Below are 23761 nucleotides of genomic sequence, written 5' to 3'. Positions count from 1 at the left end.
AGGAAAGAGACTACATTATGGGGTCATGATAAAGACCTGGCTTCCAAACCAGGAAGTGCACTTCGTAGTGCACTAGCCTTGTGACCTTGGTTAAATTAAGTAGCCTGCCATCCCCCACCTCCTCATCTTTATTTTTTTTTTAATTTTTTTTTTAACATTTATTTATTTTTGAGACAGAGAGAGAGAGAGCATGAACGGGGGAGGGTCAGAGAGAGGGAGACACAGAATCTGAAACAGGCTCCAGGCTCTGAGCTGTCAGCACAGAGCCCGACGCGGGGCTTGAACTCACGGACCGCGAGATCATGACTTGAGCCGAAGTTGGCCACTTAACTGACTGAGCCACCCAGGCGCCCCATCATCTTTAAATGGAGATGGGATCCTACCTGTCAGGGTGTGCCAAAGTGTAAAGGAAATAAAGTAGGTAAAGTCATCACAGTGCCTGGCTCACTGGTGGTGGCTTTTATTGTTTTCTGGGCAAGTCTTGGTTTAACCTTTGGGAGGCTAGTTGCTCTAACCTGTGCATCCAGTATCCCCTGTATGGCCTCTGTCTTGGAGGCATTTCCCTTCTATCAGCTTGCCATCTTGTGAATATCAGTAGTCTGAATGTTCTGGAGATTTTCTTGGAGACCTTTGTAGAAAAATAAGATTAAAAACACAAAACTCCTTTTGGAATAAAAAACAGGTGCTCTTAGAATGTTCAATGATTTGTAACGCCCCGTCCTTTAATCTTGGTCAAATAGGAGTCCAGGGTTTCTGTTCTAGGCACACGATGAATAGGGGACCATACTGTCTTCGTCTGGGCAGATGTGGGCTGGGCATGGGCCAGGAGCAGAATTGGGGGAACCAGTTGTGTCCCCCAATCCCAGAAGTGAGACCTCGCAGCTGCCCCCGAGGATGAGGACATTGGGACCAAAATGTGCATGGTTTCCACAGCAGAGTGTCCAGTAGGTAAGCATCATGTGGCTAACCTGGGGACCCAGTGTCAAATGTTGGGTGGTCTCTCTCAGGTCTTCTGGCCCGTGTGGCGAAGGCATCTGTGAGATTTGTCTGCAAGAGACAGTCTCTGAGGCTGTGCCGCCCAGGAGGAAGCTGCCTATAAAATTTGGCCCTAGGCCATGGCCACCCCATGCGCTCCCCACTTTTCTAGGTAGCTGGTCCACCTCTAAATAACACCTTAATTTAGGGCAGCACCCTAGCTCGGTTCTTTCTCCCTGACTTCCTTCCTGGGTTGGACAAAAAGTTGGAGGACTCTAATCAAAATGCTTATCGTGATATGTGGGGACACAAATCTGCGAGAGTTAGGGAAACATTGGGTGACAGAATCAAAATCCCAAAGCCACCAGCAAATCACTGCAAATCAAAAGAACACTGAGATGCCATTTTTCTTTACCTCTCAGGTTAGTAAAACCACAGAAGATAAAACCCATTATTGGTGAGCAGTGGACAAGTGGGCATTCTGTATACCCTTGGCAGGAATGTAAGTTCATAGATTTTCCAAGAGCAATGTGACAACACCAACTTTTTTTTTTTTTTTTAATGTTTATTTATTTTTGAGAGAGAGACAGAGTGCGAGTGGGGGAGGGACAGAGAGAGAGAGAGACACAGAATCTGAAGTAAACTCCAGGCTCTGAGCTGTCAGCACAGAGCCCGACATGGGGCTAGAACTCGTGAACTGCGAGATCATGACCTGAACTGAAATGGGACACTTCACCGACTGAGCCACCCAGGCACCCCATGACAGCACCAACATTTTAAAGAAGGAAATCCTTTGACTCAGCATTTTTACTTGTAGGAATTTAATTGTTATGCATCTACTCACACAGGCAAAGATGAGTATACAAGGATTTTTAAAATTGAGGAAGTTGTGGAAACTAGATATTACCAAAATGGCTTTTAACAGGGCCATAATAAAATAAATTATGATACACCCCCACATGGATTGCTCTTCCTCTATTATGAGAATGAGTTAAGGAGCACCTGAATGGCTCAGACAGTTAAGCATCTGGCTCTTGATTTCGGCTCAGGTCATGATCTCACGGTTCATGAGTTCAAGCTCCACATTGGGCTCTATGCTAACAGCTCAGATCCTGCTTATGATTCTCTCTCTTCGTCTCTCTCTGCCCCTCCCCTGCTCACGCTGTCTCTCTCTCCCTCTCTCTCAAAATAAATTAAAAAAAAAAAGAGTTAGATTTTGGTGTGGGGCATGGAAAGATGCCCTCAATATATGACTCTGAAAGGCCAGGGGGACTGAACAGAGGAAGAGGAAGGAGCGTCCACACCAAAGCTGTGTGTCTGTCACTGTGCTTCCACCCATGCTCTGTAGCCCAGCCCTCTGCCCTCCTCAGGGATCCCTCTCACTTCTTTCTCCTCCATCTAAAATCAGATGCACATTTTTTACATCGTCAAACAGTAAATCTGCCTCGGCGAGCTTCATTATTAGATATCCACGTTAAAGCAATTCCCGTTTACCACTCAAGGTTGCATTGACAGATCAAGACAACAGAATAGGGAGTCCAGATAACAATGCTTGTGAGTAGTTAGCATATAAAATGGTGACAATTCCAGTGAGAAAGGACAAATTGTTCAATAAAACCTACCAATGAGATACTTGGCTAAGTATTTTGAGGGGTAGAATATGACCCTTATCTCAAGACATAAACCAAAATGAATTCCTAGTGAATCAAAGAATCGATTGTAGAAAATATATTTGGAGAAAAGCTGTGAATACTTACATAGTCTGGGGTAAGGAACTCTTATCAAAGTATAATTTCATTGTAAAAAAAAAAAACAAAAAACAAACAAACAAACAAAAAAAAACACCAACAGGAATGTCCAGGGTTGGAACTACATAAAAATCTTAAAACCTGCATGCAAAAAATTCAAAAAGCAGAACTGACCTTAAGAAAATGATGCAACTCAAGGGCACCTGGGTGGCTAAGTCCGTTTAGCGTCCAACTCTTGATTTCTGGTTCAGGTCATGATCTCACGTTCGTGAGATCGAGCCCCTTGTCAGGCTCTACACTGACAGTGCAGAGCCTGCTTGGGATTCTCTCCCTCTCTTTCTCTCTCTCTCTCTGTCCTTCCTCCCCTCCCCCCAAATAAATAAATAAACTTAAAGAAAAGAAAATGATCCAACTCAATGTCACCAATCATGGGAGACACTGGCATCACATGCTCCCTGATGTGATTACGTGCCAAACAGTGACCTGAATCAAACCATGAGAAATCATGAGACAAACACCAGCTGAGGAGTAGCCTGCATGATTGCTGTGGACCCCTCAAAGATGACAGCATCCCGGGAGATGGAGAAGCCTGAGAACCCTAGAATGGAGCCTAAATGCACATGACATTAAATACCATGTTAAATACAATGCATGATCCTCGATTCAATTCTTGATTGGGAGGAGGGAGCAGTTGTAAATAAAAACTGGGCACACTGGAATATGATTGTATGTTAGGTAACAGTAATTAGGTCACATTTCCTGGGTATGACCATCGTATTGTGGTTATGAAGGAGAACGCTGTCCTTCTAAGAAAGGATGAGCCAAAGTATTTAGAGTGAAGTGTCATGGCGTCTACAACCATTCAGGAAAATCACAGGAGAGAGAAAGGATAAAGCAGATGGCGGTGTTAACACCTGTACAGCTCCTCAGCTGCCCCACTCCCCTCTGCAGGGCTTAAGTGCTTACCCTCTCCCTGCTGGGAATGCTTACTGAGTCTCCCTGGGACTCAGGGTAACTGAAGGACGCTGCCTCACCAAGGTCAGACCCCTCCTGGGGTGGCTCACAACCAAAGACTGGCCTAGTCAATGGGGGTATTCAGTCCTGCCTCCTCATCTCAATTCAGGAGGACTTGGGGTGGGGGTGGGGTGTTATCAGAGTTCCTCCCGGCCACAGGCTGAGCCCCTGCTGTGACTGTGGGGCTCAGCCCCCTCTGCCCAGCCCTGCTTCCTCCCCAGGTGATCTAGTTCCATCTCAGAAACTCACCGTGAGTCTAGGTGAAGGGTGAGCAGATGTGGCATGAACCCTTCCCTTTTTCTGTGAGTTTGAAGCTTTTTCAAAATTAAAACTTAGGGGGAAAAATAAGTTAAAGACAAATAGGGAGAATACATATCAGAAAAGGTTAGTATCTTTTATAATGCATTCTTACATATCAGTAAGAAAAAGACAAACAACCCAATTTTTAAAAACTGTTTATCTATTTTGAGAGAGTGTGTGTGTGCGAGCAAGGGAGGGACAGAGAGAGGGAGAGAGAATTCCAAGCAGGCTCCACACTGTCAGTGCAGAGCCTGGCATGGGGCTCGATCCCACAACCCCGAGATCATGACCTGAGCCGAAATAAAGGGTGGGGATGCTTAACTGACTGAGCCACCTAGGTGCCCCCAAAAGCCAAATTTTTAACACACACAGAGGAAATAAACAGGAGCATTAGGATGAAACATTCTGAAACCAACAAACTGGTGGAAACATGTTTAACCTCACTAGGAATCAAATAAATGCACTTCTAAAACAAGAAATCTCACTGGTGGCTCAGTCAGTTGAGCGAACGACTTCGGCTCAGGTCACGATCTCGCGGTCCGTGAGTTCGAGCCTCGCGTCGGGCTCTGTGCTGACAGCTCAGAGCCTAGAGCCTGTTTCAGATTCTGTGTCTCCCTCTCTCTGACCCTCCCCCGTTCATGCTCTGTCTCTCTCTGTCTCAAAAATAAATAAACGTTAAAAAAAAAATTAAGAAAAAAAAAGAAAGAAAATGAATCCAGGGCTGGCGTGGCTTTGGGAGGAGCAATCATCCCCCTGAGGAACGTCTGGTGGCAATTACCAAAGGCGCTGAGAGGTTTGTGTCCGTGTGGGTGCACCCGAGTTCTCCAGACTTCGGAAGTCCCTTTACTTTACCATCCAGACACCCCAGGAGGAGCCTCACAACAGAACAGGCTCAAGGCTGCCGCTGAGTGCCATCACACCACAGGGACCTTCCCCACCTGGCTGGACGCCCACCCATCTCTCCCCGAGCTCAGAAGTTGCCAGCAGACAACTCCCAAATGTCGATCACTCTTTGACTCGAAAAGATGAAGCTCTTGGTCTAACTGCTCTTCTCCCAATATCCTGAGACCCTGCCTTATTCAAGAAAGTACACAGAGACTCACCAAAGTGTTTTCTGACACACTAACTCTTATCTCCCAAGCTGCCTCCTGGTGTATCTGGCTGAAACTGCTAACTAGCATTCAAGAGATCCCAGCCCCCCATCTCCCACGTGGACCCCCAGCACCTTCCCATTACATAGCCATAGCTTAAGGACTGGGCAAGTCAGCGACACTACATCGGCACATGGCATCTTCCTAAGTAAGGATTTCAAACGATGGCTTGGGAGGTAATTTAACATGGAAGGATATTCACAGTGTGGTAAATGAAAAAGCAAGTTACAAAACAGCATGTTTTTGTGTTGTCCAGCATGGTTTTGTGTTGTCTAAAAGGTGTACGTAGATAGAGAACAAAACGCCAAGAGGGCAATGGTTGTTATGCCTGGTATAGAATAAATGAATTTGATTTTATTTTCTATTTGTGCTAGCCATGTTTTCTGTACCTTTTCTGCAAAGACGAATGACATCTGTGTAACCGTTCTAGGAAGTCACCTGCTTGCCTCCTCTGTTTCAGAATCAAGTTTCTGGAGCAGGGTGCCACACCCACCATCCTACCTTCTCGGCCCATCCCGTCTGCCCACCCTGACTCTGGCCTCACTTCCTAGAAAGGCACTGTGCATCAACACCCCAGTCCCCATCCTGAAATACTCTTCCTTTGTTCATCCTGGGCGTCCACTCACTTCTCTGGGATAAATGTCAACTCTTCGGCATGGCACAAGGCCCCCCAAACCTCTTCTCGCCACCCCTCTGAATGCTCTCCTCACCAGCCCTGAGCACACTGTGCTCTCTGGAGGCACCCTGGCTTTGCACCCCCTGTCTAGGACACACTTTATGTCTTCTCTTCCTCCTCCTCTTCAAGCATCCCTACCATCCCTCCCATATTGAGCAGTTTTTATTTCAGGCCTTATGTAAGTACTTTACAACCATACCAACGAGGAACCCATTGCAGAAAACCTCACTTAGACTGGTCTAAGCGTCATGCAAAGAAAAGTCTTAATAAATCTCAAGAAAGAGTCTGGGGCTTGTATGAGAGTTCATAAGCCATCAGGTCCCCAGCCTCCTCCATCCTTAATGTGTAGGCCCCAAATTCAAGCTTGTGCCTCATAGTCACAAGATGGCTGCTGCCTCTCCAGCATTACATACCCTTTCCAGGCAGAAGACAGGGAAGAAACAAAGAGTTTTCTCCTAGAGAGGTAAACTGTCCACAGGGACTTCTGTATACATGGCCAGAATTGTCACACGCGTCCTTCTAACTGCAGGGGAGGCTGGAGCCATGAGTGTTTTACCTTTCCAGGCTCCATGGCAGTAAAATTTAAAGAGGAAGGGGTTGTGAATGGCTTTGGGTAGCTAATCTACAGTGCTTCCCATACACTTCCTCTCATTCCTGTCATATTTAACCTTAAGTCATTCCCAGCAGTACTTTGAATTAAAGGCCATTACTCGCATTTCACCAATGAGAAAACCCAAGGCTTCAGAGATAACATTTTCATGACCCAGGTCTGTCATGGCCTCCTCTTGGAAGAATTTCTTGTCTGCTCCAACGCCAGGCTGAGTTAGTTATGTGCCCTTCCCTGTGTATCTTGGGCCTGCATCATGTTGACCTTTCCGAGTGTTCCTGAGTGATGTGTGAGTCCCACCAAGGAAGCCTGTGTCTCTTGCATCCTGGCAGGGTCACAGGCCCAGAGCTGTGCCTGGGAGTGCTTGCTGAATAACCAGGGCAGTGGTAGCCTTGCTCCACTTGGGACGCCTAGACCCCTAGAGTGCTATAGCATTGCTTTAGAGGACAGAGCCAAGTCAGATCCCCAGAGGACAGAGACAAGTCAGACTCCCAGAGGACCTGCCCCACCGGGAACAAGGTCCGTGCATGGTGTGGCCAGAGCTCAGATCTGACTCCCTGTGAGCTGTGAACTGCACTGCCCCTGGGGCCCTGGGGTTGGGGAAAGGCGGGGAGGGGAGACTGACGCCTGGAGCATTCCCCCAGGGCAGTGCAAAGGGAAATTATAAGATCCTCTGCAATGTGGTTTGCATTACTGCAGCTTCAGCCATGGAGGGGGCTCCTTGAGTCGGGCAGGAAGCAGAAAATATCAGATTTAGATCCCACATTCCGTGCATTGTATACAATTATCCACTGGAGCTACATAGGGGTGAGCAGGACCCACAGAGACAGAAAATGGGACTGCTCTCAGGGACGGGGTCGCTCTATCGTGGGGGACCAGTCATATTCTTGGCAGGCACCACTAGCGCCACGTCCCTGGTGGTGTGCATTTAGGAACCCTGGGCCAGGGCTGAGTTTCACTCGCTGCAAGGCATTGGTGACTGGCAAGCTGCCAGCTGCAGCGACAACGGCGGGGGGGGGGGGGGGGGGCACAACCCCCACCTGTGCTTGGGAAATAAGTGCTACCCGAGATCCTCCTGGGCTGTCTTCTCCACAGGCTTAATGCAGGCTCAGCCCCAGGCGGCTTCAGCAGCTTCCTATCCATGACCCCAACATCAGGGGCTGCACCCTGCCCCCCCGCAGGGCTGAGCATCCTGTCCACTGAGCAGCTTGAGCCTCCACAGGGCCCAGAATGGAGGCCCAGCTCAGGAGAGAGAGAGAGAGAGAGAGAGAGAGAGAGAAGAGAAGAGAAGAAAAGAAAGGGAAGGAGGGAGAGAGAGAGAGAAAGAAAGGAAAAGAAAGAGGGAAGGAGGGAGGAAGAAAAAGGAAGGAAGGAAGGAAGGAAGGAAGGAAGGAAGGAAGGAAGGAAGGAAGGAAGGGGGAGAAAAGGAGGAAGGAAGGAGGGAAGAAGAAAGAAGGAAGGGGAAGGAAGGAAAAAGAGAGAAAGAAGGAAAAAGGGAGAGGGAGAAAGGGAGGGAGGGAGGAAGGAGGGAAGAAAAAGGAAGGAAGGAAGGAAGGAAGGAAGGAAGGAAGGAAGGAAGGAAGGAAGGAAGGAAGGGAGGGAGGAAGGGTAAATGAATGAATGCATGAAAAGGCCATGAGAGAAAGCAGAGTAGTTTTGTGATGGATTCTGACTGCTGGCAGAAGCCAAGCAGAATCCTGTTTTTTTCGTTTCTCACCATTAGAGCAGCACAAAACACATTGACTAATGTCACTATCTGCCCACGCTGACCTAAGAGCTTTACAGGTGTCTACAGAACTTGTTGATAGGAGTACTGGATGGTGGGGGTGGGGAAGGGAAGCTGGTTCTTTGGGAAAATGCAGTCAAACAGAAGCCTCCTCTCCTCTTCCCAGAGGGGGGAAGCATTGTGGGATGGGGGTGTCATTAGGAAGGGAGGGTACCTGGAGAGGGGGGTCTGCACACAGAAGGGAGGGAGAGTTTTAACAGCTCTACGAGGGGAAAACTTTAGAGTGACAATGACTGGCTCCTTGACCAAACTTTAGGCTCCTCAGATCATTCTTTTCCAATCAGCCTTGCCCTTGACCCCACTCTCCCCCTTCAGTTTGGAGGATGGATGGCCAGTCTTAGCAAGAATCCTGTTAAGTCAGTTGACACACAATGCCCCCACCTGGGATATCTGATCACCTCCATATCTGATCAAGTTCTCCATCTCCACCTTTGATGTCTTAGGCCTTGGCCTGCCTTCTGCAAGAATCCCCGTTTAGCAAGAAACCCCCTACCCTTGCTGTCTCCTCCAGTAATTTTCCATCCCTGACCCTCACGCAGACCCTTGGCACCCCTGCTTCATCCTTGCTGTGCTGAGCTGGGCTGGGCCTCATCCCCCTGTGTGATAGTCCAGAGCCTATTTGCAGGGGTCTCACCAAGTCTTCCATGGAGTGGGACTAGGTCAGAACAACACCTCTTTAGCAGGGGACAGGAAAGAGCTTTGAGAAGCTCTTGTTGAGAAGGCCCTGGAAGGCCTCGGAGTGGCTGCTGCTTCTTCAGATAACGCCCCACAAATGGGTCTCACTGATCTTGTTCACTGGGTTGTAAAGTTACCTCATTTGACCCTCTGAGCCATGGTCCCGGGGCCATGACCACTGGTTGCGTTGTTTCCCAACACTCTCCCCAAGGCAGAGGAGCCAGGTTAGGGTTAGGGTTAGGGTTAGGGTTAGGGTTAGGGTAACCCTAACCCTAACCCTAACCTTCTGAACCGGGACACTGGGCACTCCTAAGGGTGAAACCGGTGCCTTGGGGTTACCGACGGGCCTCCTCTGTTTTTCCTTGCGTGCCTTCTGGCCACTGGGTTGGCTCAGGATACTGGTTCGGGCACGGGGTGCGGGGGGCGTGGGAGGACGGCGGGGGGGACAGGGGGCGTAGCCCAGGTGGACCCAAGTGTCTCGCGGTCAGTGCTCAGTCAGTACCCAAAGTTCCAGAAAGGCTGGAAATTCTCGGCGGCCGCAGGCCAAGTTTGGTGGCCACCAGGGGGCGGGCCGGGGCCGGGGCCGGAGCCGGGGCGGGCCGAGCGCGCGGGGCGGGGACGCGGCGACGCCGGCGCCAGCGGGTCCCGTGACCGTGCGCCCCGCCTGGAACCGCCGCGGTCATGCAGTCCCCGGCGGTGCTCGTCACCTCCAGGTGAGCCAGACCCCCGTGCGCGGCGCCGCGTCTCGGGCAGCGTGGACTCTGGGTGCGCGCGAACGAGCCCGATGCGCCCAGTCGGAGGAGCAGGCGGAGGCGGCCGACCCCGTGGGCCCGCGGCCCGGCCTTCCCTGCGGCCCTGCAGGTTCTCTGGGGTGGACCGCCCCACCGTCCTGCAGGAGCGGTGGGCGCATTCAGTATCCCCGTTTTACAGATGGGGAAAACTGAGGCCCTTGAAAGGGTGACGAACTGGCCCAAGACCCAGTGGAAGGCCGGGATTGGCTAGTCCCGCAGGCGGGCAGAGAGGGGGTCTCCTCTGTCCTTCTCTGCCGACGTGCGTTCATTTTCTTTTTCGCCTGAAAATCTAGTTTATACCTCCTTTCAGTGCTCACTCTGTGCCGGGCCCGGTGCGCGGCCCTGGGGATGCGGGTGAATTAGAAAAGGCCGGCCCTGCAGGGGAGACGGAATGAACACGGACCTGCGGCGGGTGTGGGGGGGGGGGGGGTGCGAAGCGGGACCAAGCCCGGACGGGCGGGGAGCGATGGTGTGGGGAGTAGGTGCAGGTTGCCATAGGAACACGGCGCAAGGGCTGAACCCAGACTGCTCGGGAGTGCGCGTCCCGTCCCGCAGGGAGAGTAGGAGTGAACCAGGTGGAGGGGAGAGACGAGGTGGCAACTGCTCACGAGGTAGCTCGGGAGAAGAGCAAGTGACAGCAAAGGCCCCAGAGCTAGAAGGTGCGGTGTGGGCCCACCCTGACCCAGACCGGGAGGACCCAGGGCAAGGTGGATGCTGGAAAGCCTGGGGTGCACACGCTTTTACTCTTCCGCAGTGACTGACTCACTGATAACACCGCTCTTGTTCCCCCTACGCAAAATCTTGGTCGAAGACGACAGTTTATTGCCTAAATGAATGTACTGCCTAGCCCAGCTGTTATTCTTCCCGCTGTAACCTGAACTTCCCTGTGGCTTGAGGTCTAGAAAATGTAATTCTGTAAGCAAACCCTGATGCCAGAACCTGCTTGGTGTCCTCTGCACGATGCAGTGAAGTGACAGGTTGTGTCTTCATTGGCAGCAGAGGTTTACCTGGTCCTACATAAGTCACCTGTCCCTGAGCCTGCTTTATTTTCCGCAAAAAGGAGGTTTGAGATTGGCAGGTATGAGTAGGGCCAGCAACGGACGCCCGCTCAGCCACACGCAGATGGAGTGTGACTCTGGTGCTGGGTGCTTGGGAAGGGGGTAGGTAGGTGGCTTCCCTCCCTGCCCCAGCCCGGACGGGACTTGCTCATGGTCTCACGTGCTGGTGATGACGGCCAGTCGGGTAGTGCTCACTCCGTCCTGGTGGCAGGTGCTGGCAAACCCGAGGGGCTGTCCACAGGGTAATTCCAAAGGCTTGAGACCAGCCATCAGGCAGGCTCTTCACGGTTGGGCCCCAACTCAGCTCTCCAGCACAGCCCCCCACCGCTAGGGTTAGCACCTGCATTCACCCACCAGCTACTTATTGCATAGCTACTCTTTGCCAAGTACTGGTTCAGATTCTAGGGTACAACAGTCACCCAAATGAAGCCCATCTCATGGAGCTTTAGTGGGGACAGCTGGACAGGAGGTAAATGGATGATGTGTCAGGGATGATAAATGGTATGAAGGAAAATAAAACGGTAGGGGAAAAAGAGGAGGAGCGAGTGCTGGTTTATTGGTGTGCCGTTTTGTCCAGGAGTGTTGTTCTGATAGAGTGGCAGTTGGGCAGATCCTGACAAGCTCTGTGAGGGAGAGAGCCATGATGCTATCTTGAGCAAGACTGTACCAAGCAGAGAGGACAGCAGAGCCAATGTCCTGGGGCAGAGGGTGCTTGGGCATAGCGAGCAGGCCAGCATGGCTGGAGTGGAGTGGGCCTGGGGGAGTGTTGGGTGAGGCGGTAAGGCACTGTGGGCTTGGGAGCAAGGGGACAGTGTGCTCAGGGGAGAGAGAGCTGGAGGAGGGGGAGGGAGAAGGAGAAGGCAGGGGGAGGGGGAAGACTTACATGAGCCTGCCTTGAGTAGGTGATGGCCTCAGGTAGGAGCCGGCCAGTTTGTCCCCAGTGGGACGCAGGCCAGTTGTGAGGGGGAGGCTTGGGGATTTCTGCGATTGCTGCCCTTCTCAGTGGACCAAGAAGCAGGGGTGTCAGGCGAGAACAGGTACTGGGGGTTTACTGGGGGTTTGTTGAGAGAGGCGGCTTAGACGCCATATCTTGCTGCTCAGCGGGTCTCAGGAGCAGCTGAGAAGCATCAGCATCACCTGGGAGCTGGCTGGAAATGCAGACTCTCGGGTCCCACCCCAGACCTGATGTGCATACTGGCAGCTTCCCCAGGCGACTTAGATGCACTTGCGGTTTGAAAAGCTTGGTCTAAAGCATAGGTGGGCAGACTGTACCCGTGAGCCAAATCATGCCCACCTCTTGCCTTTGTAATAAAGTTTGTGTATTGTCTGGCTGCTGTCACGCCACATGACAGAGTTGAGTAGTTGTGACAGAGACCATATGTCCTGCAAAGCCTAAAATGTTTACTACCTGGCCCTTTATGGCAAAAGTTTGCCTGCCGTCTAGGGTGGGTGGGTGGGAGAGTGAGTGAGTCAGGCTCAGGGCACCAGAGTTACCCGGAGGAGTTGTCAACACGAAGATTATTGGTATCCCCCTCCCACCGGGATTTCTGATTCAGTGGCCTAATTTTCTAGGTGACACCAATGTGGCAGGGACCACACTTTGAGAAGCCTAAGTCTAGACCAAGGGAGGGGTGCCAGGCCTAGGCTGTGGCTTGCAGGTTGTGGCGGTGAATTTCAGGTGGGACCAGGCAGCACCTCTTTGTGTTATCCCAGTCCCGTGCAGCTGCTGGGCACCAGGACAAAGGAGGCAGAGAACTGGAGACTTCGGGATGGGGCCGGGGAATGGAGGCCAGAAACCGTGGTTCACCAGGACCTCCTAGCTGAGGAGGTGTGACAGGAACAGGAGCATCAGTGGAAGGCAGTGGGACCGTGGACTACAAGTCCCGATGTGTCAAAGAGCTGGGAGGTGTGCGGTACTAAGAGAGAGAGAGTGAGCCCCGCTGGCGCTGGCGATAGAAGGTGCCTCTCAGCAGAGAGGCCAGGGTTCCTTCACGCCTTCTTTCCTCCGCCAAGAGGCCCCCCTCCTCTGCACTCCCACCTATGCTCTGTAGCATAATGATCCCAATTCCTGCCGCCCTCCACTGGGCTCTGGGGCAACTGCCTGGGAGGACACCCTGGCTCCCCCTCTGACCTGCTGAGACCTGGGCAGCCGACTCCCTTTATGGTGCCCTGCCTGGTTCCCTCTCGGGGAAATGGTTGTGTCCCTTTGTAGAGCTGCCAGAGCGGGAGTGACTTAGGTAAGGTCCTTAGAGCCTGCAGAGCCTGCAGCAGTGCGGGCTGCCACCAGGCTCATGTTTAGTCCGCTCTGCGCTCCCGCGCTAGTAACTGGAGCACCGTGGACACCATGTTCAAAGCTGGGAGCAGCACGGCCTCTACTCAGCATCAGGCCAAGCGCGCTCGTGTGATTACTGGCAAAAGGAGAAAGGCTGATATGCTAGGTGTGTTTTTCCATCTCACAGGGGTACGTTTGGGCTCGCCTGGGCCTTCCTAATTGATTTGCGCTCATTACTGTGTGCCTTGTGTCACGTGAAAATGTGTGTGCGCAGGGGTGTGTGGTCAGTGCATGTATGCTCTTCATACGCACTTGTCCTCTCTGGTGGGTGACAGACGGCATCACCATGGTGACAGTGTCGTGTGCTAGCATGGAGGTGGAAGGAGTCCTGGGGGAGAGTGTCTTTGACTCTCTTTGGGACATTAGGCAGAGAGGGAGAGGGCCTTGCCCTGGTGCAGTGTTAGCCCAGAAGCGCCCTCCTCAGAACATCCCTTTGCTCTTGTTCTGGAAGTCCTGCCCAGCACATAATAGGTCTCAACGTTGATGAGGAGGGGTCCTGTCGTAGGTGTTTGCATGATGTGTATTTGCCTGCATGGGTCTGCATCAGACCCTTACAGAGGATGAGGACATCCTTACCGTTTTTTCTCACTTCAGAGAAAATGTCTCGTGACTTGTTGGCCCCCCATACAATTCAGTATGTTTGTGTAGCGTTTACAGATTCTGCAAGATGTTTGGCCAAGCACCCTCTCGCAACCTTGTACAGCGGTCTTCTCAGTGCCTTGTGCCCTGCGCTCAGCGCCCTCTCCAACCTCCCCCTGCTAGACAGGTTCTGTAGTAGCCAGGTTGCCCCCACCTCCCCCCAGGTAGCTGAAGAGATGTGTCTTTGCCCAAGTTCCTGGCAGTAGTCATTCTTGCACTGTGTGCAGATAGCCAGGCACTTTCCTTGGTGGGAATACTGCCCCCGCGTGCATCCCCTCCATCCTTCAGGGGCACATGAACTGAGTGTGTTAACACACCTTCCCACTGGTGATTTTCCACGAGCCACACCTCCTCCGCTCCCACTCGTTTTCCAGCTGGGACAGCCCCTTGTCCAGGAGCAGCCCAAGGGCAGGGCCCAGGCCTGGGGCTCACCAGCCAGGCCCCGTGAGATGTGGTGTGTGGTGGGGCAGTGACCGCTGAGGACAGCCAGCAGAGAAACCTCGTACCCCAGGCCTGCAGGGCCACCGCGAGGTCTTGTCTGCATTTCACTCGAGAAGCCTGCTGACTTGAACCTGAGCTTCCTTTGCCTTCTTTCCCTTTGGCAGGCGAGTTCAGAATGTCCACACAGGCCTCGACCTGACCGTGCCCCAGCACCAGGAGGTGCGGGGCAAGATGATGTCAGGCCACGTGGAGTACCAGATCCTGGTGGTAACCCGGCTGGCTGCGTTCAAGTCGGCTAAGCACAGGCCCGAGGATGTCGTCCAGTTCTTGGTGAGCTGGGGGCTCTGCCAGGGTGCTCCTGAGGGGGCCCGGGGGCCAGGTGCACAGGTGTGAGCAGCATCAGGGAGCGGGCGCTTCTCTGGCCAGAGCGTGCTGGGTGGTAAGGGCACAAGAGCGATTCAGGTGCTTATGGTCGGAGGGGAGACAGACTGGTAAAGAGACAGGTGCAGGCCATGACAGGAGCGCACGGGGCTGTAGCTGTGCAGAGGAGCAGCACCTGGCCCACCCTTGGGAAATGTTCTGGAGGATTTCTGGAGGTGAGGAGCGAGCCCATAGAGCTATACAGGAGAAGGGAATCCCAGGCAGAGGGCGGGGCGTAAGCAAAGGCACGGAGGTTGGACACAGGGTGTTGTGTGTGGGGAACTGTGCGCAGTTCAGTGTCATCCTGGATGAAGTAGAAGATGAGGGTGAGGACGGGCAGGATCCAGGTCACGGAGGGCGTGTAGGGAGCCTGACTTGTCTTGCAGCCAAGGAGGACTTTGAAGTAGGGGAGTGACTCACTGGCCCATCTGGTGGGGAGTGGAGTTGGATTGGAAGGAACCGGGCAGGAGGCAGGGGGCCCAGTCACGAGTCCAGTGATGCCCCAGGGGAGTGCTGGAGGCAGGCCAGCAGGAGTTGGTGGGAGAGGGAGGGAGAGAGTTGTAAAATACAGTATTTCCAAAGTAACATGCATATCATTTGCTGGCTGACTGTTTGCACCAACTGTAGAGCACCGGCGGAGGGGCGGGTCTAAGGGGGATGTGTGGAGTCTGAAGTGTCCCACAGACACATGAGGCTGGAGTGAGGGACTGGGCAAAGGGAAGGGTTTAGGAGGAAGCCCCAGACACACAGGCAGCTCAGGGACAGTCACAGAGAAGGAGGAGCCTCTGAGGCCAAGGGAAGAGAAGGGGGCATCGTGGAGTCGCAGGAGCTAAGGGAAGAGAGAGCTTTTAATTAAAGGTAAAATGAGCCAGAGTCCTGTGGTACAGACAGGATCAACAGCTACAGGTTTGCGCATATTTAGTTCTGAATCTCCTGGCAGCCAGGACAGAAAGGAAAACGATGAATTACGTAGCTCTGGTGACCTATTAGAAGAGACATCACCTTCTAAGAGAGAAAAATGTATGGCACGGTCTTTACAGGATATTTAACACATGGGAAGCATCGAAAAGAGCACGATGTCTTTCATTTGCTCCTTAAATTGACCTTTTTTTAAAAGTTTATTTATTTTGAGAGAGAGAGCAAGAACAGGGAAGGGGTAGAGAGGGAGGGAGAGAGAATCCCAAGCAGGCCCCGCACTGTCAACGCAGAGCCCGTTGTGGAGCTCAAACTCACAAACCGTGAGATCATGACCTGAGCCGAGACCAAGAGTCGGACGCTTAACCGACTGAGCCAGCCAGGCGCCCACTTAAATCGATGACGTTTAGGGAGAATCAAGGTCTGATCTCGGGTGCTGGATCTGGTTCTGCTTGGCTCTGAGTGCTGGGGTTTTGCAACTCCTGATCATCTGACTTGACCCACCGTGGAGCTGAACACACACACGTTTTCAGGGCTGGGAGCAGAAGAGAATATCTGAGGTGCGTGTCTTTGGGCATAAGAGAGAAGCAACATCCGGGGAGCCCTGGAGGAGCATCTCGGCAGGTCTGAGTCCTGCACAGAGGGCCATCCTTATGTGCGAGACCATGGTGGAGACATCTTTACGCCCCCGTGCATCACCCCAGTGCGAGTCTTTTGTGGCCAGTGAGAACTGCAAAGGGTGTTAAGTGCGTGTATGGATGGCCATGCGTGCAGGGGCTTCTCACACATTTTGAACCGCCTGCGAGGGCGGAGGAGAATGCATTTATCCCCCACGAAATCTCTGAAGTTTCATGATTTAGCTTAAAAAAAAGGAGGGGGGAGCATTTTGCATTCTATTCCTGAAGAGGATACATGTCTCAATAAAAACACGAATTTAACTGCTCACCAGAAAGTAAAACAGCCCCCAAAAAGGGACACTGGGTGTGCTTGCTGTTTAGCGGCGCCCACGTGTGCTTGCTGGCAGTACAAGCACACACGCCTCCCCCGGAGAGGCTCAGGGTAGCAGTGCTGTGCACCCTGCCCGTTGCGGCCCCAGGTGAACAGCAGCTCACATCTCTGCACCCATGGCCTCTCCCCGAGCCTCTTCTCCCAGCTGTTCAGGAAGCTGCTTGAGAGGCCCTTGCTTTGGAACACTGATGAATGTGGGTCCTGGTTGGGCGGGGGGCACCCCTGACTTAAAACTTCCTGGCCTCTCACGCTATCAGTGCTCAGGAAACCTGAAGCTTCCAGGACCCCATTCCACTCCTGCTGGGTCCAAGGGCCAGACCCGCGTGGGGCTGTCAGGCCAGCAGAGGGCGCTCAATCCTCAGGGTCACAGCTTCCCTGATTGGGCCGAGTCACTGTTCTCAGGACCCAGGGGTTAGAACCTACATCTCTTTCCTGAAAGGATCCTCTTACTTTTTTCCTTGAGGGCTGTTCTCAGGACAGCTCCAGAGCCAGAGCCAGCTCTGGAGCCAGCTCCAGATCCAGTTGACAACTGCAGGCTGCAGCCGCCTGGCCCAGGGAACTCCCCATTGGCGGGGGGAAGGTGGAGAAGGGGGCTGGGGGACTAAATTCCTCCAGTGCTCCAGCCACCTGCCGGCATGTGAAACCCTCACAGGCTGGGGGTTCTGGTGACAGCTGTAGTTAGCCAGGGCCGTGCGCTCCAACACAGCTGTGCACCGGGATCGCCAGGTCTCATGTCAGCACCTCCAGACACCCCCAGCGTCCTCAGCCACACCAGCATTCAGTGCTGTGCCGCAGGTTTGGCCCTGGCCCGGGAGCAGAGGTGGGTCTATCTCTGTTTTTATGCTCAGTGCTCCGTCAGAGGAGCTGGGGAGCCAGGCCCAGCATACAGAGTCCAAGACAAGGGAGGATGCTGGGCGATTGATGGGTGGGTGTGTGGTCAGAGCAGGTGACTCTTTGAGCACCCCCGCTGGGTTGCACAGACTGCAGCAATGCCTCTGACCCACTGTGCTGCGGCTGCTCCCTCCATGCAGGGCCTGAGCCTTGTGGGGCAGAGATCATGCAGAGGTGGCCTCATAGAATGTGAACTCAGCTGGGAACTAAGTGTCAGGGTGACTCTGGTGGCCTGGGACCACCTGCCGACCTGCTCCCCCGAGGTCCCAGTGTGCATTGGCGTTCTGGCTGACAGCAGGGCTGAGAAACAACCTTGTAATATCTGGTTCTTCTCCACTGGAGCCCTGTAGGGATGGTTCCAGCTAGAAGGCTGCTGCTTGCACACGGGAATATGATCCAGAGATCTGTGCTGAGAAAAGGTGACTCATGTGGTTGTCGGAAGATGACCTAACAGCTGGCCAAACCATGAGGTCACCCCACTAGTCTGCTGAAGACCCAGAATGGAGGCAGCCGGCCTCCTTGGTCGCCCGTGGGCCGGGCCAGGGTCCCTGTGCCAAATGTCTCTACCTGGACCCGTGACAGTGCCTGGAATCCACCATGGCTGTATCTTCTCTCTGGCTACTCAGACTTTCATAATTGAGCCTAGTACTGATTAGGGGTGTTGAGAATGGAGCTGAGGAAGGACGATGGGTGGAGGGTCAGAGGTGCCCCAAGGCACCTGTCCTGGGGACAGGCTCTCCAAACAGCCCGGCCTCTGGGCTGTCTGGTTGGGGCAAGGGGGAGAGTACTCAGGAAACCACATGCCCCTCTCATTCCAGGTCTCCAAAAAGTACAGCGAGATCGAGGAGTTCTACCAGAAACTGAGCAGTCATTACCCCGCGGCCAGCCTTCCCCCACTCCCCAGGAAGGTCCTGTTCGTTGGGGAGTCTGACATCCGGGAAAGGAGAGTCCTGTTCAATGAGATTCTGCGCTGTGTCTCAAAGGACGCCGAGTTGGCAGGAAGCCCAGAGCTGCTAGAATTCTTAGGTACCTGAGGCTCTGTCCCAAACCCCTGAGGTCTCCCCTGGCCCAGAACTAGGCCTCACTCCCCTGGCTGGGCCAGTATGGGTCCACAGCTACTGCCTGCAGTCAGGAAGCTTCAGCCAGGCTGTTGAGGCAGGTGGGCCTTACCCGCTGCCTGGCCGTGGTGGTGGGCAGGGAGAGGCTGGCACCTGGTCTTTGAGGACTGACTGCCTGGGTGCCAGATGGGGCTCATACAGGGTGTTCTCTGTAGTCTGACTCCACCAGAGGCCCATGCCCCTGGCACCATGCCCCTCCTGGCATCCCCAGAGCTCCACTCCGCCCCCAACAGACACACCCCATTTTGCCTCCTGCCAGCCAGGCCTGGGGACCTGGTCCCTGGGGACATCTCCCTCAGCTTGCCCCCCACAGATGTGTTTTGGGTATGGCTACAGGTGGAGGCTCAGCCCACACTGGCCCAGTGGCAGGGACTTCAAACCCTTGTAGTGTGTGTCCTCAGCCACCTCCTTCCCCTTCGAGTTTCCTTAGCTGTCAGATGGGACAATGCCTGGCAGCCAGGTGGCAAGAGAATCCAGTGAGCTCACACGTGTGAAGCATGTAGAACAGAGCCTGCTGTGCAGGAAGTGCTGTACAAGGGTGGCTGACGTTTTCCTTCCCACTTGGTACACCCGGGCGCCATCCAGGCTTGCCGTCCAAGGCAGATGAAGTCTCTGTGCACCCCTGGGTGGGGAGAGGTCCCATCAGGAGGTGCTGGACTCTCCCCCTGACTTTCTCCCCTCTTTGGACCATTCTGTTTAACTCTTCCTAATGACCGTGGCCTCTAAGCTTCACAAGACAGATGGGAGGTTTTCAGAAGACAATTAACAAATAGCAAATACACCCAAAAAAAAAAAAAAATTTAAGGGGTGAGGAATAAAAGCAAAACCAGTGAATGCACAAAAGGCTGGGACTGGGTAAGGCTGCAGAGCCCAGGTTTCTCCTCTCCTTTTCCATCCCCCCTACATGGGCTTGTGGGCCCCGGGTTGTTTGCTATGAGATCACAACCTGTTTGCCTCCCGATGGTCTGTGTTGACTGTGAGATGGGGACTCCAGCTGATCCATAATTGGGGGGAACTCCCGATCTCCTGGCCCCCTCTGTTATGGAGAAGCAGGACAAGGTGGTCTGACTTTCCTAGCCTTTCTGTGCCTCAGTTTCTTCATCTGTAAAGTGCAGGTGCAAACAGGATCTCTCGCATGAGATTTTTACAATATTTAAATAAATCCATACTTGAAAAATGCTTTTTTAAAAAAATTTTTCTTAATGTTTATTTGTTGTTTTTTAGAGAGAGAGACAGAGCATGAGCAAGGGATGGGTAGAGAGAGAGGGAGACACAAAATCCAAAGCAGGCTCCCGGCTCTGAGCTGTTAGCACAGAGCCCGACGCGGGGCTCAAACCCACGAACTGTGAGATCATGACGTGAGCCTAAGTCAGAGGCTTAACCAACTGAGCCACCCAGGCGCCCCTACCTGTAAAATGCTTTTTACATAATCCTGTTACATGAAATTGAAGGTTCGTGACATTTTGAATGGTATTTTCACGTTTGTCCTAATAAATCAATAGCAAAGCATACCATAAGGCAGTGTATCATTACTGCTTAGTTTTACTTATTACAGTAACACATATTACTCTTGTATACGTATTCATACCCTACGTGCCATGCGTTCTGTAAGTTTGTTACTTAAGAATGATATTTTTTAAGAAGGAACTGCTTTCAAAGATCTACCACTCAGTGGCTGTTTAGGTATAGATGAACAAGTGGTCTAAACCCATTTCTCAATCCATCTGTGGGGAAGGACTAGCTCTTATATTCCCAATCTGTCACAGACAGATATTTTCACAAATAACAAAAATCCCATGCTTGGATGTCGTGACAGTGTCAAGCTGTTATGGAAGTTTCCGGATGCTTGCTCTCCCTTTCCTTGTTACCACATCATGGACATCCATCAGTGGATGCTTTGAGAAGCGCTGATGTAAGCCAGTTTGTAATGGAACCGTTAACAGTTTGTGCTAAATCTTCCGCAAGCTCACTGTGCACTCCTTGGGCTCATAGTCTAAGTGCCCAGACCCTTGGAGCAGATCTTCACTGGATTACAGAGCTCCCTGATACGCCCCGCAAATGCACGCTGGCTGGCTTGTCCGGCCCTTAGCCCGGGCGTGCAGGTTCGGCCGCTGCTGTGATGCCAACCTGTTCCTCGGCTCCTCCCTGTAACCACTCCACTCTAGGCTTCGCTGGGGAGCTTCACCCCCGACAGGCTGCAGCAGGGGCTCAGAGCCCAGGCTGCCCCTTATCCACTCAGACCCACAACCCTGGTCCCAGGGTGCTGTAGGAAGCCCCCAGCTCAGGTCCTGGCACAGGAGCTTGGGTGTGATGCGATGCCTCATTCCCTGCCATGGGTGTCAGGTGCCCTTTTCTGTCTCCTTCCACAGGCACCAGATCCCCGGGGGCTGCGGACCTCACCAGCAGAGATGTCTCTGTCCTAGAGGCACACAACCAGGCCCGGGACGACGGGGAGGCTTTTGACTTCTTCAAGCAGCAGGACCAAACGGAGGATGAGGGTCTACCCATCCCAGGCCTGCAGGGTCAGGATGCAGGGAAATCCTCTGAGGAGGAAGAGGAAGAGGCACTGGACCCTCTGGGCATCATGCGGTAGGTCTCCCCATCCTAGATGGGCCCTCCTTCTGGCTTGTTCCTGGTGATGGCTCTTCTCATCCTCTGTTCCGAGAGTCTGAGAAAACCTGTCTCTCTGGATCATCACCCCATGTACCTGGGGTGCTCAGGGAACTGGCTCTCTACTCACTCTCGACATGCCTATTCTTAGAGCTAGGCTCAGGCATTGCCTTCTCCCTGGCCCCAAGGCGGGCCCCTGATCTCTAGCTCCGCACTGAGTCTTGGGAGTCCCGACCCCTGACACCCCACCTCAGCAGCCCAAGAGCCCCCGGGTCTCCACCCAGGTCACCACTGATAGCCTGTGACTTGTGGCATGTGATTGGAGCGCCCTGGGCTGCATTTCGTTGTTCTTAAAGCAGGGGTGTTTACCTTGGCCCTGCCTCCCCCAAGGCGGTTGTAAGGCCTGTGAGTTACATGGGTGGAGGAGACTGAAAACCCTCAGGGTGCTGACTGTGTGATGAAGAAGGTAGAGTGAGCCCTGGGGTCCCCTAGCCAGTCAGCTGTGTCCCCTTTACATGCACATACATGCACACAGGTGCATACGCACGTACGCTGGCTGGAGAAGAGGTAAGCCAGCTGCGGTCTTGGTGGTCCCTTAGTGTCCTGATTCTGTCATCTGATTCCTTCTCCTTTCCTGGCCCTCCGACTGCCTTAGCCAGTCACTGAGCTGCTCCCAAGCCCCCACTGCAGGACCACCCTGTGCTGGGAGTAGGGGACCCCAGGCAGGATGAGCCCAGAGAGACATCTGTTCCCAAGGCCTGTCTGATGGGCACAGGCTGAGGTGTGTGGGAAGGGCCTCCCAAGCACACAGACTCAGCCACTCGAGGGCCCTCACGACTGCTTGGCCCAAACCTGCGAGAAGCAAGGTGGGAACTCCTAGGTGTTTCTGAGCACCTACCACACACGGGGCTTTGTACTTTGCACTTCACATACTGTGCCTCATTGATGCCCTGCCTGCAAGCAGATGCTGTAAAATGGGACGTTTTACAGATTAAAGAAACAGAAGCCCGCAGAGGCCGAGTGCCATGCACAAGGCCAGACAGCTGGTAAATAATGGTACTGGGATGCAAATCCAGTTCAGGGCCCCGGACTGTGGTGTGGACTAGACTGCTTGGGCTTGAATCCTGGCTCTGCCACTTGCCAGCATGTATTCCTGGCAGTTTACCCTTGTCAGTTTCCTGCAGTGAAAATAGAGCACTGCCAGCACCTCTCTTTAGGGCTCTTGTGGCGACCGCCCTTCTCATGGTGCCAGCTTGCTGCCCCAACACCTCCGCAGAGCCAGCCGCAGACCCGCAGCGACACTCCCTCTGCCCTGGTGAGAGATTGAAGTTCAGCCAACAGACGAGGGAGGCCCGTCTCGCAGGTCCTGTTCCAGAAATTAGGGAGGGGCAAGTTCCACCTAAATGACATGAAAATCACAGTCCAGAAAACTCTGCCCGCCATCCGCCAGCTTTCCTCTCCTGGAGGGGATGTGAGGCTGGGCACACACAAGAGGGGTGGCTGCAGGGCCCCCGTGAGACCAGCCTACAGGGGACAAGGGTTCACTCTTGGGAAAGATCTGGTGCTCTGGGAGACACGGCACCAGAGCCAGAAGTCGGGCAGCGCCTTGGTGCCCAGGAGTCAGGTCCCCCTGGCCCTCCACGGCCACCTTGACCTGGATGAGGATCAGCGGCCCTGTGGAAGAGGCAGTGAGGTTATTTGGGGAACAGTTTGTAATAGGCACTCCTTATCAGCCTTGCACAACCTGCAGGCCCTTCTTGGGCTTTATTTTGGTAAAGATAAGGCTTTGTTTGAACTCATGCTCTCTGTTGTTCTGAGTAACCACACGTAAAGCCAAACAGAGAAGGACTTCAGTGGTTTGCACCAGCCTTTGGCTGAGGGTCATGCTTAGCAAAGCGGCTCCTTTTTTGGGTAGGAAAATGCTCTTTGGGGTTGGCAAGGCCGCCCTGAATTTTCTACTTATTTCAGTAGCAGATTGTCGGGAGATGTGTCAGCCATCTGGGACCACCCCCTCCCCCCCCCCCCCAGCCCCCAGCACTGTCCCCAGCTCTGCACTCGGGGGTGGCAGGGGTGGGGGGTTGCTGATTTCTGAATCCTGGGAAAGCTTAGCATCTGAAAGGGATCCCAGAGGTCTAATAAGACCTCCTGCTAATTTTTCCTTTAATGACTGGTGTGACAGTGGTCAGTTCTGTTGGTCCCATCAGGAAAAGTAAAAACTAACATTTTTTGAGAGCTTGGTAAATGCCAAGAACTGATTCCCATTCTCGTGAATAGATACTTCTATTTCTGTTGTTGTTTTTTTTTTAAGGTCATGACACATCACCTTGCTCTCAGGACCTGTGTGGGTCTGGTTTGGGAAATGGTACTCTAGGAAGCCAGTAGAGGCATCAGGCTCTGTGTGTGTGTGTGTGTGTGTGTGTGTGTGTGTGTGTAAGCTGAAGTTTGGAGACAAGTAGCTCATCCAAATTCATGCAACCACAAAAGGCAGAGTCAGGATTCAGTGCCCTCCCCTTGCATGCACTGTCCCTCAGTTCCGGTCATTCTGCAGTCTGGGAGGTGGGCAGGGCCTGGGATTATCCACAGATGGGAAAACTGAGGAGAGTTGA

The 23761-nt window shown here is 53.2% G+C and overlaps 1 protein-coding gene across 1 annotated transcript in view; it reads left to right on the top strand.

The window, feature by feature from the left end:
- Positions 1 to 9520: 9520 nt before the first annotated feature.
- HS1BP3 (HCLS1 binding protein 3) overlaps positions 9521 to 23761 on the top strand; it is a 31237-nt gene continuing 16996 nt past the window's right edge. Inside the window, exons 1-4 of the mRNA XM_086700092.1 lie at positions 9521 to 9645; positions 14358 to 14523; positions 18246 to 18453; positions 20915 to 21134. Of these exons, the coding sequence (XP_086556218.1) occupies positions 9614 to 9645; positions 14358 to 14523; positions 18246 to 18453; positions 20915 to 21134 (626 nt within the window). The 5' untranslated portion in view covers positions 9521 to 9613. The remainder of the gene's footprint in view (positions 9646 to 14357; positions 14524 to 18245; positions 18454 to 20914; positions 21135 to 23761) is intronic.

This window comes from Puma concolor, chromosome A3, assembly GCF_028749965.1.
Source record: "Puma concolor isolate L17-30 chromosome A3, mPumCon1.1.hap2, whole genome shotgun sequence".
Taxonomy (NCBI): domain Eukaryota; kingdom Metazoa; phylum Chordata; class Mammalia; order Carnivora; family Felidae; genus Puma; species Puma concolor.
This window is presented reverse-complemented; position numbering and strand designations above follow the sequence as displayed.